Source organism: Polistes dominula, unplaced genomic scaffold, assembly GCF_049000335.1.
Source record: "Polistes dominula isolate Pdom_NZ unplaced genomic scaffold, Pdom_raw_medaka scaffold_35, whole genome shotgun sequence".
Lineage (NCBI taxonomy): Eukaryota > Metazoa > Arthropoda > Insecta > Hymenoptera > Vespidae > Polistes > Polistes dominula.
In genome coordinates, this window is record NW_028300968.1 from 2,695,001 (window position 1) to 2,713,488 (window position 18,488).

General features: G+C 31.7%; 3 protein-coding genes across 7 annotated transcripts in view; 1 reads left to right on the forward strand and 2 right to left on the reverse strand.

Moving 5' to 3' along the window:
- The window catches only part of Drep2 (DNA fragmentation factor-related protein 2), a 20,226-nt gene extending 8,422 nt beyond the window's left edge, over positions 1–11,804 (reverse strand). The window contains exons 1-5 of one of the 5 annotated variants that reach the window (XM_089173303.1): positions 10,579–11,372; positions 8,173–8,263; positions 4,566–4,662; positions 2,776–2,949; positions 11–372 (exon numbers count right to left, since the gene is read on the reverse strand). In XM_089173303.1, the coding sequence (XP_089029429.1) occupies positions 11–372; positions 2,776–2,949; positions 4,566–4,662; positions 8,173–8,208 (669 nt within the window). In that variant the 5' untranslated portion in view covers positions 8,209–8,263; positions 10,579–11,372. Of the gene's footprint in view, positions 1–10; positions 373–2,775; positions 2,950–4,565; positions 4,663–7,829; positions 8,098–8,172; positions 8,264–9,654; positions 9,811–10,578; positions 11,373–11,394 lie in introns of those variants that run through there. The other 4 variants (XM_089173304.1, XM_015327460.2, XM_015327462.2 and 1 more) reach the window with 4 other exon arrangements.
- A 194-nt stretch (positions 11,805–11,998) lies between these two features.
- LOC107069832 (protein phosphatase PTC7 homolog) lies at positions 11,999–14,316 on the forward strand. Its single transcript, XM_015327465.2, has 5 exons — positions 11,999–12,651; positions 13,184–13,363; positions 13,461–13,659; positions 13,736–13,992; positions 14,118–14,316. The coding sequence occupies exons 1-5, from the start codon at positions 12,426–12,428 to the stop codon at positions 14,165–14,167; spliced, it is 912 nt and encodes a 303-aa protein (XP_015182951.1). The 5' UTR covers positions 11,999–12,425; the 3' UTR covers positions 14,168–14,316.
- Positions 14,317–15,176: 860 nt separating this feature from the next.
- Der-2 (Derlin 2) lies at positions 15,177–18,286 on the reverse strand. Its single transcript, XM_015327467.2, is given in 7 exon segments — positions 15,177–16,813; positions 16,954–17,117; positions 17,194–17,217; positions 17,219–17,317; positions 17,409–17,576; positions 17,715–17,780; positions 17,872–18,286. Coding segments are annotated over 7 exon segments (714 nt in total). The 5' UTR covers positions 17,965–18,286; the 3' UTR covers positions 15,177–16,713.
- Positions 18,287–18,488: the final 202 nt, after the last annotated feature.

The following is an 18,488-nucleotide window of genomic DNA, read 5'->3' on the forward strand; positions in this document are numbered from 1 at the left end:
TTCTCTCTACCATATCATCATGATTTATCACAGTGATTTGGGGACTCGCGTATCTGCTTGGACCCAGCTCGCCGCCCGGCAAATGTGTTGGCTTTCCCCCATAATTCAACTTGTCAAGGCTAGTTTGAATCACCAACGAGGGTCGTTGACTCCCGCTCAGATCGGCTTTCTTAGTTGGCGAATATTTAGAGGACTGGGCATCCGCCCCCTTCGACTGCGATTGAACCTGCGACGACGACGACGAACGTTGGTCCCAATGTAGGACCACTGTGACTCGTCCCTTATTGTCCATAATTTTCCACGATGGCGTCTCATCGTGCAGCTCCAGGGCGTGAATTGTTTCGCAAACTATTTTCGGTATCGCTGATATTGCTGTGAACATTATTTATCAATTTAATTATTTATTTTATTTATAATAGAAAATATAATTATTAACAGATACCGTGCCACGTGTACCATCACCTGGTTGTATACTTAAATATATTTATTTAATATTCTGCATGAAAAGTTAAGTAAAAATTAATTATATAATTTTTATTAATATAATATAATATATAATTATATAATATATCAATTATTAAATATTAATTATTATATAATATATAATTATTACATTAACACCAGGTGGTATATTATAATTATTATTATATAATTTATATAATATAAAATATTAAATATATATATAATAATATATATAAAAGATAAATATAAAAATTAAATATAAATTAAATATATATAAATATATTTAATTAATACCTTGATCAACAAGTCAGATAAAAAGGGTATGTGGCACGGAACGTGTTAAGTAAACAAACACTTTTTAAATATATAAAAAATAGAGAAAGAGAGAAAGATGAACAAACAAATTCAAATGTTCCTTCAATTCGAATTATTCTTTCAAAATCATTTTTATACAACTATAAAATCATATAAACATTATTTTTCCTATACATGTGTTCAATCATTCTGATTACCAATTATTATTGTGAGACAAGAATTATAAAAATATCAACACAATTAAAGCATCTAAATAAAATAAATAAAGTTGAACATTAAGGAAAGAATTGAAATTGATTGAAAGTGTCACTTTTAATGACTCCTCTCCCCCCTTCCTCCTCCTCCCTCCTATCTATATACTCACCCTTTTAACAACGGACAACTCTATTCTCGATTCTCTCGTCAGATAATTATTTGCAAGATTTAATTAGACGCGTTGCACTTCTAAAGGATTGCCTTTTAACTTGACAAACTATTTTAACGTTACGTTACGTTTTAATGATTCAATACAGGGTGAGAAATGTCAACGTTATATATCATATTATATTATATTATATAAGCAAGATGTCAAGCTGAATTAATGAAATCATTTTTTGCATCGTTGATTTTCAAACATAATTGTAAGACAATATTTTTTTTTTTTTTCAAAGATCAGGTCACATTCATAATTTTAACATTACTTTAACATTTAACAATGCGTTAGGGTTGCGTCAGGTTTACATTGCATTAGGGTATTAATCATTCTCGTCCGATTTATTACTTTAATGATAACATGTGAATTAGTATTTAAAGGTTTGAAGTATTTTTAAGAATCAACCACGATTAGAATACAAAAGAAGACACAATGTTTTATTATAATGAAGTCCGCCCATACGTTTAGTCATTTCACTTCATTTTTCACTATATGTTGCGTTGCGTTACATTAGGGTGGCATTAGGGTTTTAATCATCCTCGTTAGGTTTAAAATGTGATTTAGTATTTAAAGGTTTTGAAGTATTTTTAAGAATCAACCACGATTAGAATACAAAAGAAGACACATAATGTTTTATTATAATGAAGTCCGCCCATACGTTTAGTCATTTCACTTCATTTTTCACTAGACGTTGTGTTGTGTTACGTTAAGGTGGCATTAGAGTTTTAATTATTCTCGTTAGGTTTAAAATGTGATTTACTATTTAAAGATTTAAAGTATTTTTAAAACTTTCAGATAAAGAATCAACCAGAAAGTAAATAATGTTTTATTATAAAAAGTCCGCCCATACGTTTAGTCATTTCACTTCATTTTCCACTACATATCTTTATATATATATATATATATATATGTATATCACTATCTGTCTGTCTGTCTCTCTCTCTCTCTCTCTCTCTCTCTCTTTCTCTATCATTCTCTACGTTAAAAGACAAAGCTAACGAGCTTGTCCGCGTACATGTTTTTTTTCCTTGCACTTTTTTTATTTTATTTATTATTATTATTATTAAACTTCGTTAATGTACCGTCATCAAGAAAAAGAAGGAAAGGGGGTTGTATATATCGTTAACTAACCCCCACCCCCACCTCCATTTTCCTTTTTCTTCTTATGTACAGTCCAATGATAGTAGATATGAAAAACAATAAGTAAAAAAATAAAAATTGAAATGAAATTAAATAAATAAAAATGTAGAAACATTAAAGGGGTGTATGGGATTTTTTTCTGATTGGTTTTTTAAACGATTTGTTAACCCTTTTAACAACTATCCGTGTTATAATGTTTTCATAGAACTTTGTGATGTTTGTCAAAGTGTTTGTAAAATTTTGTTATTTAAGGATTAAAAATTAATGATAAATATTGTTGCTATTAATCATAAAAATTGTTTCTGATAAGTATTTTTTGTTTTCAGTGTATTATGGGTGTGTTTATGGGTGTGTATGGGTGTGTATGTATATGTAATGTGTTATTTTAGGTATGAAAGTATATTTATGGGGGTGGAGGGGTTTTTTTTTTGAAAATAAATAAGTACCGGCTCGTATGATGTCAACGCCAGTTGGACACCACCGTTCACCATGCCGCAATAAAAGTAAAATCGTATTATTGGCTAGTGTCTTGAAGTATTCACCGTCTTCAACTTGTGTCCCGTCAGATTCCAATACTAAAGAAACATTCTCGTTCTGCGGTACGCCCAATTTTTCTTTACCTGTAAAAATAAAAAACATAATACAACAATATAATATTAGTTAACTCTTATAATAATAATTTAACTTATATATAATTTATTATAATATCATTTTATTTAATATTATTTAAAAAATGTTTTTTCATGAATAAATTAATATTTTATGAATTCGGGGTGTATTATGAATTGAAATAATTTTTTTTTATTCGGGGTTTCTGTGGCAAAGGGTTGTAGAGGGTTGTGGAAATACTGAGACGATCATATATATTATTATTATTATTTTTATTATTATTATATTTTATTTAATTTTATTTCGTTTTATTTTCAAGAGAAAAATCTTAGATTTCGTTGAAGGGTGGGATTGATATTTTATTTTCTTTTCTTTTTTTCTCTCACTTTCTTCCTTTCTTTCTTTCATTTTCGATTATCCAAAACCAGTGGAGAATCGACACGTTTAATTTATTTGTAAATATAATTTTATTGACTCTTCCACTCGTCGTTATTTACCCAGCTGTTGTCTCTCTCTCTCTCTCTCTCTTTCTCTATATATTTTCATCGTTTCATCGAGTTTTAATTGATTTGAGAACGAAACATTCTTCAATGATAAAAGTGATATATAATTTACGCTTTTTTTCTTTATAATATATAATTTAATATTTCAAAGTGTAGTTTAAATAAAAAGAAAGGAAGAAAGTAAGAATAAAAAAAAAAATAGGACAAAATTAAACTTAGTTAAGTTAATTTTTAAATTAATCTCTCATCATTAAATGCAAATATATAATTATATATTGAATTAAATATCAAATTGAAATTTTATTAATCGTCTCGAGGTGTTACGAAAAATAACTGTAAACGATGATTATGAAAAAAGAAAAAAAACAAGTAGTTAAAGTCAATAAAAATTCTAACCACGCAAATATTATGTACATACATACATACATAATTAACAATTATATATTAATTAAAATATATATAATTATATAATTAAATATCGAATTGAAATTTTATTAATCGTCTCGACGTGTTACGAAAAAAAATTGTAAATGAAAAAACAAGTAGTTAAAATCAATAAATATTCTTACCACACAAATATATACATATATATTACTATATAATTAATAATTGTATATTAATTAAAATATATAGAATTATATAATTATATATTGAATTAAATATCAAATTGAAGTTTTATAAATCGTCTCGACGTGTTATAGAAAAAAAATTGTAAATGAAAAAACAAGTAGTTAAAATCAATAAATATTCTTACCACACAAATATATACATATATATTACTATATAATTAATAATTGTATATTAATTAAAATATATAGAATTATATAATTATATATTGAATTAAATATCAAATTGAAGTTTTATAAATCGTCTCGACGTGTTACAGAAAAAAAATTGTAAATGAAAGAACAAGTAGTTAAAATCAATAAATATTCTTACCACGCAAATATATAAATATATATTACTATATAATTAATAATTGTATATTAATTAAAATATATATCATTATATAATTATATATTGAATTAAATATCAAATTGAAATTATATAAGTCGTCTCGACGTGTTACAGAAAAAAAATTGTGAATAAAAGAACAAGTAGTTAAACTCAATAAAAATTCTTACCACGATGTATCAGTTCCTCGAAATTGCTTACTACCAGTCCCTTTCTTACATTACGCCAACTGTCCCATATCTTAAAAGGTCTCTTGCTCCGTGACTCCTGCGAAAAGATATTGGTATCATTTTTACTTGAAAAAAAAAGAAAACAAAATAAAACCAAAACAAAAATTAACGAAAAGGAAGAAGGGAAAAACTTCGTCGTCTCTCATTCCCTTTCTCTTTCTCTCTCATATGCACACATATATATATATATATATATACACACACACACACAAACACACAAAGAGAAAGAGACACATCGAAAGCTAAAAATACGACGAGGTTACGAGAACGAAAGCTTTTTTTTTTCTTTTTCTTTCTTTCATTTTCCACCCTCCCTCCTTCTCTCTCTCTCTCTCCCAATTCTTCTTCTTCTTCAGTTTAAAAAAAAAATGCAATCGTTCGTAGGTAATCTCGACGTGTATATAAAAAGGGTTGAAAAAAATTAGAAAATTCTTTTGATTGGTGTACATAGTTTACGTACGTACGTGCACATCATACGTGTAAACATGAAAAGAATAAGAAAATAGAAAGAAAAAGAAAATGATTAAAGGGCCCAAAGGTATGTGCGTAATGTTATCGGATAGAGGGATGTAATAAGACTTTTTAAACTGTCCGTAGATAATGCTTATCACCTCGATGTTAAGTGAAGTGTCTCTACCGGGTCAACGGGAAAGTAATCTACCCTGTATCCTCCTTTATACGCAGTGACTAAGTAGAACGGATGAGATAAATCAAGTTTACCTTACCCTACAACACACACCCTATATATACTACACCTCACCTATCACAGGTGAGAAAAATAACTATCCAATCCTATAACTCTAACTTTTATATATTAATAATAACAATAACAAAAATATTCATCAATTTCAAACGTTCAATATAATCGTCTCGAATTTCTCATTGATGAATAAAACAAAAATTACAATTCAAAAATAAGGTAATACACACCTTTATACACTACACCTCACCTATCACAGGTTAAAAAAACAATTATTTAATCCTAACTCAAATTGTTATGTATTAATAATAACAATAAATAAAAATGAATAAAATTATTCATCAATTTCAAACATGTACGTTTATATTGTAATATAATCGTCTTGAATTTCTCATTGGTGAATAAAAAAAAAAATTACAATTCAAAAATAAAGTAATCAATAAAAGTATTGAACTAAAATTCAAATAATAATAATGACGAGAAGTTAAATTAAAAAAAAAAAAAAAATAATGAAATAAGAATATGAAAAAGGAACAATCACGGGAGGGTGGTTTGGCGTAGGGGTTTGAGGAGAAGGGTGGGATGATGACATTCTCGGGAGACCAATTCTCAGGTTAAAGATCTTAACTTTGGGTGTCAAGTTTAAACTTTAATCGATAGGTGTGTCCGGTGCAGCAGCACACCTTGTAGAATCACTTATACTTGTTCCTTCTTTTTCTTTTTTTTTTTAGTCAGTGTCTTTTACTCTTCTTCCAATTGGATATCAAAATTGAAGATGAAGAATAAGAATAAGAAGAAAAAAGTGGAGAAAAAGGAGGAAGTAAGAGAATGAAAAAAATTAGACGAAGATAGAAAGTGAAGGGGTTTGTAGGAAAAAGAAGATGAAGATAAAGATGAAGTTCCAATTGGATAGTAAAATTGAAGATGAAGAATACAAGGAAAAAGAAAAAAGGGAAGAAGAAGAAAGAGGAAGTAAGAGAATGAAAAAAATTAGACGAAGATGGAGAGTGAAGGGGTATGAAAGAAAAAGAAGAAGATGAAGATGAAGACGAAGTTCCAATTGGATAGTAAAATTGAAGATGAAGAATAAGAATAAGAAGAAAAAAGTGGAGAAAAAGGGGGAAGTAAGAGAATAAAAAAATTAGACGAAGATAGAGAGTGAAGGGGTTTGCAAGAAAAAGAAGAAGAAGAAGAAGAAGATGAAGATGAAGATGAAGATGAAGATGAAGATGAAGATGAAGATGAAGATGAAGATGAAGAGAGAAAAAGAAAGAAACAGGAATTAACTCTAAACTGCTTTTAATTGCAACGTCTCATATATTATGAGCTCTACTGTAATTCTTCGTCCTCCGACGCTTTACTGCGTTCCGTATCATTTAGCCTCTTGTGCAACAGCATGGCGATCTAATTGCAGTGCTGCTTTACCTTTTCTTATTAGAGAGTTCTAGTAGTAGTAGTAGTAGTAGTAGTAACAGAGTTTCTCACAGCAAAAAAAAATTAAAGCGTTAAAAAACATATATATATATATATACACGTTTGCGTTTGTGTAATATGTATACATATACATACATATATATATATATATATATATATATATTATTTTATATTTATATTATTATTATATTATTAATTTATATTAATTATATATATATATATATGTGTGTGTGTGTGTGTAATATGTCGTGTCGTACGCACAGGTGGATATATATATATATACGCAGGTATGGGTTTTTTTTCTTTTTCTTTTTTTTCTTTGAATTTTTTCTTTTTTTATTTTTTATTTTTTGTATTTTTCTATCGATAAAGGGAATATCATCACCATCATCCTCTTCGCGTAATATCAATTTTACTTCGGTGACGTTACAAAAGCGGCAAAGACACGACGAAGAGTAAAGGGTGTATCGGAGAAAAAGAGAGAGAGAGAGAGAGAGAGAGAGAGGGTGGAAGGTAGGGTTGGTTCTTCGTCGAATAACGCGCTGTCTCTCCTATCCGATAATAGAAAAGAGGAATAGATCAAATCGAAAGCAGAAAAAGAAAAAGAAAAAAAAAGAAGGATAGATAAGAAGAAAAAATAGAAAACGTACCAAAAAAAAAAAAAAAAAAAAAATTAAATCGAAATGGGACGTTAAAGGACCAGAAAAGGAATATCCTAAAGTCCACATTAAACCTTAAATTAATTCATAAAATTGAATACAAACAAAAATAAATAACAAATACCAGAAAAGAGAGAGAGAGAGAGAGAGAGAGAAAAGTAAAAAGAAAATAGATGAACGAGTAATAAAAATTTACCCCCTTCCCCTCACCCCTTTTTTTAATATACGAAAGCTCGTATATATATAAAATTGAAAATGAACAAAATAATATTTTGTATCCTCTTAACTAACACCGAACTACACATATTCACATTTAAAGAAGACACACGATGAACGAACACATACACAGATATATAATATATATATACACACGCGTGCGCGCACGTACATATTAGACATGTCGGAACAAACCTCTGGGTTCATTAGACTCGACGGTGGTGCTAATTATGAAAGGTACGTCGACGATTGGCTGCACTCGGAATCTTTGTACTCGATCGTTTTCTTTTTCTCTCTCTCTCTCTCTCTCTGTCTCACCCTCTCTCACCCCTTTTTATCCCCCGTTCGTTTATTTTTCTTTTCTTTTATTTTCTTTTCTTTCTTTCTTTTCTCTTTTTTTTTACTGAGACTTTACGTAGGACCCGTTGAAAAATACAACAACAACAACAACAACAACAATAACAACAATAATAACAGTAATAATAATAATAACAATAATAATAATAATAATAACAATAACAACACGAACGATACGTACGCTGATGCACGAGGACGGGGATGAGGACGAGGACATAGAGAGCCGCGGATTTGTTTTACACCCACCCACGCACACCCACGTACACACACCACTAATAACCAAAAAAGAAAAAAAAAGAAAATGAAAATTGTTTAAAAAGCACAAAAGTAACAAATGACGAGGAGTCGCGCGTTGGCGTACGCACGCATGCACGCACGCACGCACATGCACGCACCCACGCACGTAAAGCACACGTTAACGCAAAAATTATTTTCTTTCCCCTTCCACCTATAATTCTTCTCTTCTTTTTCTTTTTTATTATTTTTCTATTTTTTCTTCTCCTTCTTCTTCTTCTTCTTCTTCTTCTTCTTCTTCTTCTTTCACGAATCTCACTACACTCTCTCTCTCTCTCTCTCTCTCTCTCTCTCTCTCTCTCTCTATCTCTCGTTTTCTTGTAGCTTTTTCTCTCGTGTTCTCTTTCTATTTCTATTTCTATTTCTCTTTCTCTCTTTCTGTGTTATCAGCACGTTATCATACACGAGTATGAGTATAATGGAAGGGAGCGTTATATTTCAGCGTGACGAGTGCCATTAGAATAAGGCTAATCGAACGGGGAATATTATGTTTGGGTTGTCCCTAGTTTTCAACAGGGTGGCGCTAAGCAAGTAGGGCGCAGGCGCAGGCACAACTTATGGTCGAAAACACTGACCTGATTCAATCATTCTCGAGTGAAGGGTAAAAACCGTCTCGGATAAGGTTCCAAAGGGATGAGAAAAGGCGTACTATGAGAAAAGCTTCACTTATTAGAAAAAAAGAATAAGATAAAAAGAGATTTTACTGCACGAAATTCAACTGGAATGGTTTGACAAAGCTAAGAATAAATCAAACGACAAAAAAAAAAAAAGAAAGAGATAATTTAGGTGCCGGTTTTTTTTACTACGATGAAAAATGTCTTTAACTAGCCTAACCACCCACCCTTCACCCCACCATCAACCAGTTTTTACTGTCACAGTTTTTTTTCTTTCGACGTACACCAATTTAAAACAGACCAAACTAATAAAACGTTTGATAAAGTATGAAAGGAAAATAAAATGAAAAAAAAAGAGATGAAAGGATGGAATTCGTTGTTAATAATCTGAGGGAGGGAAGGGGTGAAGTCTTACGATTAGTAAACAACGTCAGGCAAACGTAATCTTATATTGGAAGCTGCTTGATTTGAGGACACGTTTCAGAAAATAAAGAAGAGGAGAATGTAAGTTTAGGTTATAGTCAATCATCACGAATCTATGTTAGAGAAAAGCCATAAAAATGCCATGATATCTCACATTTTGTACACATACACAACTATTACGATTATTATTATTATTACGACGATGACTACTACGACTACAACGACGAAAACGAAGATGTAGAGTTAGATGATGATGATGATGATGACAATGATGATGATGACGATGATAATAATGATGATAATGATACACGCGATCCTAGCGAACAACTCACTTCTCTCATGGCGCTGTCGCGCGACGACAGTGGATAAAGTCGACGACTGGTCAGACAGAAGCGGGGTAAAAAGGAAGTCGCCAGTCGTCTTTTCTTTCTTTCTTTGCCTTCCTTCCTTCCTTCCTTTTTTTTCTTTCTTTCTTTTCAATTGAGAGACTTAACGACGAATGGAAGAAATGAAAAGAGACAGAGACAGAGATAAAGATAAAGAGAGAGGGTAAAGGAAGAGCAAGAATAAGAAGAAGAAGAAGAAGAACGAGAGAGAAAGAGGATCGTGCCTTTTGACATTGCTCGCGTACTCGAGCGAAGCATGCGGGGTGGTGGTGGTGGTAGTGGTGGTAAGCTAGTACAAGAGGATCGGCTACCACCGTTTTGCTGGTGTCACGAGGTCACGACGTCAAGGAAGTAGGTCAGGCGAATTGTGTTTCGGACATACACGACCAGAGATAGATTCCAATTGGACACGAACTATAACGCGAGATGTACGACGACCGATGAACCAACTAACAAACGTTAGAACGAACCAACGAACGAACGAATGAACAGACGACAACGCGATATCACTGTAAAACACTTGTTCATTTTATTTTGTCTTCTCTCCCGAAGGGGCTAAGGACCTAACCACGACCGAACTAGAAACGGGGGTGGGATGATGGGGATATGATAAATATGTATACACATGTGTGCGTGCTGCGTTCGTTCCTTCTTTCCTTCGTGCGTGCCTCTGCGTGTGCGTGTGCGTATGCGTGTACGTGTACGTCTGTCTCTGCATGTGTTGTAGATATCTGTGTATAGATAGATGTATGAGATATGTATGTATGTATATATGTATAAACGTAAGGTCTATATGCATGTATGATAGAGGTACCGATAGCGCAAAAGCGATGCGTCAATGAATATAGAGAAAAAGGGATGATTGCGTACCTCTCTTGCCATTACGTCATATCCCTGCAGGTAAGGGACCGTCCCAGCAAGCACACTTATTCAGAGAGAAAGGAGTAAAGGTGCACGTCGTCGCATTATCGTTGCGACGGGATGCTGCTCGTGCGGTGCTCGCTATCCGCCCAGCCTTGCGCGCTCTTTCTCTCTCTCTCTCTCTTTCTCTCTCTCTCTTTCTCTCTCTCTCTTTCTCTCTCTCACTCTCTCTCACACTCTCTCTCTCCTCCACCTCCTCCGCCTCCTCCACCACCACCACCACCTCCACCCCTTTCGCTCACTCCAGGCTCGTTCTTCTCCTTTTGCCACACACCGAATCACCGTAGGATGCGACACCGTGCTCTCCTCTCCGCCCCCTCAACTAAGTCCCCCCCTCTCCGTTCGTCTTTCTGTTAAACCCCCTAGACCACCCACCCTATTTCTCTTTCTCTCTCTTTCTCTTTCTCTTTCCCTCTGTCTTTCTCTTTCCCTCTGTCTTTCTCTTTCTCTCTGTCTCTCTGTCTCTTCTTTCGGTTCGCGTTCCCCCCTATTAACGCGCCGGTCATACGCGAGCAACCACCGAACGGCGGGTACAGCTCATTCTTGAGCAGCTCGCCATACGATTACTCGATCTAAGATTTCACTAGCGCATATGGGTGCAAATTGTAACAGTGGCTTCCTCCCAGCGGTTACTGCGGCGACTCCTAGTTTTAGATCGATTCTCTTCTCTCGGTGTACGTACGGACGTCCTACCCTCTCTCGCCCTCGCCCACCCTCGCCCACCCTCGCCACCCTCACCTCACCCTCACCCTCTCTCGGACTCACCCGCAACAACCTCGCCCCACTCGCGCTCGCTCTTGCCCGACTACTCCGCCAGCTCTCTCTTCCGACTGCTTCCTCGTTCTCCGTCGTTCCCTTCCTTTCGCCCTTCCCTAACCTTCTCTTCCACCACCAAACCCCCATCCCACTAAACATCCCCTTGCCCCTCAAGCTTCCTACCATCCCATTTAATTCTCACCTACTACCGTTGGCTCCCTCTCTCTGTTTGCATTTTATTTTATTTTCCTGCCTACTCTCTTCACTCGTCTCGTGTCACATTAATGTTTTAATAGTTTAATATTATTTTTATTCCTAGATACAAAATATGTATCTGTATATGTCTATTAACAAAAATGTAAGCTTTCAATATTACTTTCCAAGTCAAAATTCTTTAAAAACTATGACCTAACGAGGGGTTGAAAATTTGAATAAAAAATATTCCCGCCACTATGGTAACGCCATCTCTGAAGAAAAAGGTTAAAGAGAAAGCTTCGGCCAACGTCCATTGGATGGCGTTAGTGTAAATCTTGAATATTCCCCATATTGTTACTAATCTTGTAGGTTTTCTTGAACCTGGACAAAAATGAAAGGCTAATGCGGTCGATGTCGATAAAAGTGCGTGCGGGAAAGAAAATCGTTCGGTATAATACCTTACCTCTGGACCGATTATATTTTTTTTTTTTTAATTATTTTTTCTCTTCTACTCGTTAACACACAATCCCAAGCACTTTATCACGCACGTCATAGGAGGAAGTGTGAATCTTTCTTAAAAGTTTAAATAAAATTAAAAAAAAATAAAATAAAATAAAATAAAAAACAATGTCCCGATTTATGATTATTATTATAAAGTGATAATATATCAAAATATATATATATAAAAAAAAAACAAATTTAATAAGAAAAAGAATAAATAATCTTTGAAAATTTCATAAAAAATAATTGATATCTATCTTTGGGGTCTGTCCATTAAATTGGATACTGAAGAAGATGACAAGTTGCGCGACGAAGTGTTGAGATAAGTTTAACCTTTGTACGATATGCAGTCTATTTATTGGACCGGGAGGCTGTTGTCTCGTGCGATATGGAATAGCATATCCAATTATTCGGCATGTGCTGATCCCAACGTTAACAAACGACGCGAAGCCTCATTCATTTCAGCTGTTTGTGGCTTCCCCAAAGATTTTGCACGAGGTCGTGTTAGGAAAGGACAATTTGGAGATGACGCTTGGTTCACTGCCAAATTCAAGGCTGCCGAAGTAATTGGTACGTCATTTCAATGAAAACCCTTCCTACCTTCCTTGTCATCAACATCATTGACTTCAAAATTGTTCAACGTTAATTAAACGTCACGTTTATTGTCTTGTATAACCCATTACAAATTTACTTTGACAATTAAACAAAATTTATTGCTAATGTAATTTACACTGAACTTCTAATCATGTTTTTTTTTCTTTTTTTTTCTTTTTTTTTTTCTTTAATTAATTTTCCATTAACGGAAATGAAAGACTTTTCTTGTCTGACGCTGATTGAACTTACGCACGTCACGTGCTCGTCAGGATTATAATGGAGAGATAACATCATTCGAATTATTCTTAGCAAACTGACAGAATACTTTATTGTTATTATTTCGCATAATCTTTCGTAATAACATTTTCAATATCTCGTTTATGCGTTTCATATGTCTTCTTGCAAAATTCCCCCCCTCCTTCCCCTTCCCACCACCTGTCCCCATATCTCATGCAACCTTCCTAATACTTCAATTAATTTAGTAAAAATACAACATGTGATTTATTAGGTGTAGCCGATGGTGTAGGAGGATGGAGACACTATGGAATAGATCCAGGCGAATTTTCCAGTTTTTTAATGAGCACATGCGAAAGGCTAGTCTCAATGGGCAGGTTCAAACCTTCTGAACCTGCTGGTTTATTAGCGCGTAGTTACTATGAACTATTAGAAACTAAACAACCAATTTTAGGTAATCTCAAATCATTCTAAATGTTTTAACAAATAAATGAAAATACATTTGAATAATTCATTGAAATAATTTGGATGCAAATGTATGTCATCTTTAGGTAGCAGTACTGCATGTGTTATTATTCTTAACAAGGAAACAAGTAGCATCTATGCAGCAAATATAGGAGATAGTGGTTTTGTAGTTGTGAGAAAAGGCGAAGTCGTTCACCGTTCAAACGAACAGCAACATTACTTTAATACTCCGTTTCAATTATCACTCCCACCTCCGGGTCATACTGGTCTTGTTCTTAGTGACAGGTATTATCAGAATTATTTTATTCTATAGTACAATAATAATTTGATATTTTATCATTTTGTTTGTTTTTTATTATAGCCCAGAATCCGCAGATACTTCTAGTTTCGGAGTAGAAGACGGAGATGTAATATTATTAGCAACAGACGGTGTATTCGATAATGTGCCTGATCAATTATTAGTCACTGAGATGCGTAAAGTAGAAGGCGAAAGGGACCCAACAAAGTTACAGGGTGTTGCCAATTCGATAGCTTTCATGGCACGTAGTTTAGCTTTTGATGGGGCATTTTTGTCACCATTTGCCCAAAGTGCTAGAGAAAATGGTATCGACGCAATAGGTATCTATTATTTGATATCTTCATTAAAATTATTTCTTTTAGTATAGAGATACATGAAACTATATTTTTATTATTCTATGTTTATGAAGTCTAAATTACAACTAAATGATTTTATTCTTTCTTAGGTGGTAAACCTGATGATATCACGGTGCTCTTAGCAACAGTGGCAATCTGATATGAAAAAGTGTATGATAGATCGTTAATCATTGTATTATAGTCCATGTCATTGCATATATGTATCACTACATGATACATCATTATATTCCATTATAATGATCATCTATTATTTAAATTTAAATAAATGGTTTTATAAATCACCTCATATATATATATTTGAGATATTTAGTTTCTTACATTTCATCATAAAACATGGAAATTTGAAAAAAAAAAAAAGAAATAGTGTATATATAAAAAGTACACATTTTAAATTTTAAATTATCAATATTTTTAGTTCAATTCTATTTCGAGTAAAAATGTAAAAACAAAATTACGAAATAGGGATATTTATCACGAGTAATAATACAGTGGCTTTGTATAACCAATAACGATTAACTAAAATGTTTTTTTTTTTATTAAAACTTTAGTATATATTTATATATGCTATTGTTAAAGTTTCTAATTTAGTTAATTCATGAAATAACCAGGCATTTGAGAGAAAAGCATGTAAAAACAATTTCATTGCATATTAATAGATTCTTATGAAATTTTTAGATACTATATGAAATAATAATTATCGTATCATATTTTCATTATACGTAAACGCAAGTTGACTCTTAAAGATTGATCTAATTTCAATTGCATATTTTAATTTCACGTGTCTTTTGTGAATTCATTTATTATCTAATTGAAGTATGTAACTTGGCCATGTTTCATACTTTACCTGGTCGATATTAATTATTTCATGAATTAATGGATTTTACAAAATAACAGTAACATATATATATAAATATATTTCTTATTAAAATACGAAGAGAATGAAAAAAAAATCGCTTCAAATTAAAGACTAAACTATATAAACATATTATTATATTATATATTTGAAAATTTATAATCGTAACGTTTTGGCTTTCTCATCGATAGAAATTGAACTCTAACGACACAATAATGAGATCACAAATCAAATTAATATAAATTATGACAAATGCATTATATTGTTTCTTTTACAATTTGAATACATCACAGTGTTGTTTTTTTTTTTTTTTATTATATACGAATATTTAAAAATAAAACAAATAGTTAAGATTTAATGAGCAATTATTTGGCAATAAGTAGCTTAAAAAACGATTTAGTAAATACTTATGATTACGTTTATAAAAAATGGCTTTTTCTTTTTTATTTTCCTTTGACGTACACAAAAATCTATTACTTTCAAGTGAGCATCAGTAATGACTAATGTTTTTAGGAACAATTGTTAATAACGTATATACTACAGATTAAAATTCATAGTTTCTATTTTTATGTACACATTGTTATACATATTTTGTATTTATCAATGAGTAGACTGTTGTGTGTATTTAATTGATAAAAATTCATATTAATAATCAGACTGATATTTCATTATTGTGTAAATGCATATTCTAAAATAATTATACGAGCATAAATGATGATTATTTCACAATATTTTGTCCATATTTCATGCATCCCTATTTTCATTCTTTTATTTTTAATATTAAATTGTGCAATCTCACATTAAATGTAGTGTCTTAAACAAATTTATTTAATTAGAAATTTATTCATTAATCAGAACCGTTTAACTTCTGTGATGTATTCTGTTATATTAAATCGTATGATCATCAATTTTTCTTTGCAATATTACATAAAATAAATTGATATAATATCCTAGATTATATCTATGATATATTATAAGACACGTAAGATAAACAAGAAAGATATTAATATGATAAAACATTGTTAGTAAAGATTCATACTTGTGTTTCTTTTGTTTGGTTTTTTTTTTTTACAATCAGGGGTTTCAATTTTATTATAATTGTACTTTTTCAAAGATTTCAATTAATTGTCACGTAAATTAATGTTATCGAGGAATTACAGTGGAATTGAATATTCTACTAGATATATACAGTTTGACTGGTAGTTTTATTTTAAAAGTAACAACGAATTGATAATATTACTAATTCATTTGGTAACGATTGATTGTTTTTTTTTTGTTTTTTTTTTTTTTATTGCAGTAGAATAATAATTATGAACATATGTATCTAGTCCAAAGTTATATTAACATTTAAAGATAAGTATAAATAAACTTAAAATAATATATACGTAGTGTCTCTTCAACTTTACATTTAATCGATTTGTACTTTGGAATTATTTATTTTATTATTAATTATTATACTACTATAAATAAATGCTTCCACCAAGATATTTCATCACTACAAATTATTTTTCTTGATCTTTGCTTTCTATATATATATATTAATTGAACAATTAAATTAATCTGATGTATAGAGACAATTGCAATGAATTAAATGAAAACAAAATTGTAACCCCTGGTAGCAGATGGAAGTTTTTGTAATACAGTCAAGCATATACGACAAATGTTTCTCATTATCTACAATTTATGTTCAAATTGCTTAATCTTTGTTAGTAAAATAGTAAAAATTGCAAAACATAATTGAAATTTCACAAATTTACAGAGAAATTCATTGATTTACTTGATATTATCAATTAACAATGGATGGCTCATGGAAATAGGGAGATGAAAAATAATTATAACATATCTCCTTGACCCCAATTGAAACCACCTGGCCGATCTTCAGGTGGTGGAGTGTAATCTGGATCTTCTGGATGTGCGTCAAACAACGTTTTTCTATATCAAATAAAAATATTTGAAGTATTTAAAAATAATATTATATTAACTCAGTATAATGAAACTAAAATTAGTTATTAGATTTGTTAATGTGTATTTGTTAAGAATTTAAAATCCTTCGTATTGTCGCACACACTTACAATATTTGTGGAGTTTTAAGAATACGAAAACCTCCCCTTATTTGTGGAAAAACATCTTCAGCAAAATAGTACGTATGCCCTACAGCCATCCCAACAAGATCTACCCAAATAGCATTACCTAGGAGTACAGAAAATCCAAGAAGTACCCAAGGCAGATATGGCGCCTAAATAAAAATCAATATATATTTACTTTTGATAATTATTCTATTTCATTTTTAAGTTTGGACAGATGATATATACCTGAAAGTTTAGAAGTCCAAAAAAAATTCATTCTAACAAATGGATTACGTCTCGACCATACATACACCAACATGATTGTAAACGCATGACCCAAAAATAGTAAATTAACAAAAAACCCAAATGTCTGTTATCGTATAGGAACTGCATAGTCTCATTGTAATGAAAAAAGATTGAACGTTTGATGAGTTGTTCATGTTTTTAAACGAAAAGGATACAATCATACATATTGCCCCAAAAATAAACATCATCACAAAGTCAGCTGTTCTTCTTCGAAAAGATCCTTCTTCTAACATTCGACAATACCGGTAGGTAAATATCATATTGAAGAAGAAATTGAAGCCGACGTTTCCAAAGAATAAAAATGTTGTTATTAAACGCCATAACTAAAAATAATGATGAATCTTTTAAGTACTCCTGTACTCTCAATATGCACTTAAATGTGTTTATCCATTTCTTTTGATTATTTAATAAGAATTGAGATATAATATATATATATATATTTAACTGTGTATATTATTTACCTGATATTGTTTTATTATTAAAATAGGATTGAAGTAGAGTTGAAACGGCGAAACTAAATCTAATTGCTGAAAGGGATAATAAAGTCCTATAACCTCATTATCCAATGTTTCACAAATAATAATAATATGATATAACACGTGTAAGAGCTTTACGAACCACGGCAAGAGTTGTGATGACACAAGCTGTAGTATAAGCTCGTGTTACCACAGGCATTTGCAGGTACTCCTGCCGAAATGTTTGATAGGCCATTGGTGTGTCAAACTTTGAAAGTTTGATAATTTTAACACCTTACGACCACTTTTTGTTTATTTCTCCCAACTTCGTCACCCCCTTGTTCCTTTTTTTTAGTATTCTTTCTCCATTACATGATGCTCAACAACGTTGGGTTATCTAAATTTTATCGCTGTCCACATCACGACGAATTTATTACGTATATACAAAATAAAATTGTACACGTAATACGTGAAGCTCGCTACGTTTCCGTTAATATCAACTCGTTTGATTTCGATTATGCTTCAAATATATCGATAACAACTCTAAACTCATTTACATCCACGAGTTCATCGATCAAATTCATCGAGGCAAACTTAATCTTACCGTCCATTCACCATTTAACACGACTCATCCTAGTCGTGGACCAATCAACGCTACGCATTACATTTATCACTATATTGATATCAATTCTGATTGGTCGACAACATCGATTGTAACTAACTTCATGTAAAATGTTTCTATCAATGCATATTTACAAAATATTTTCATAAAGTTGGTAT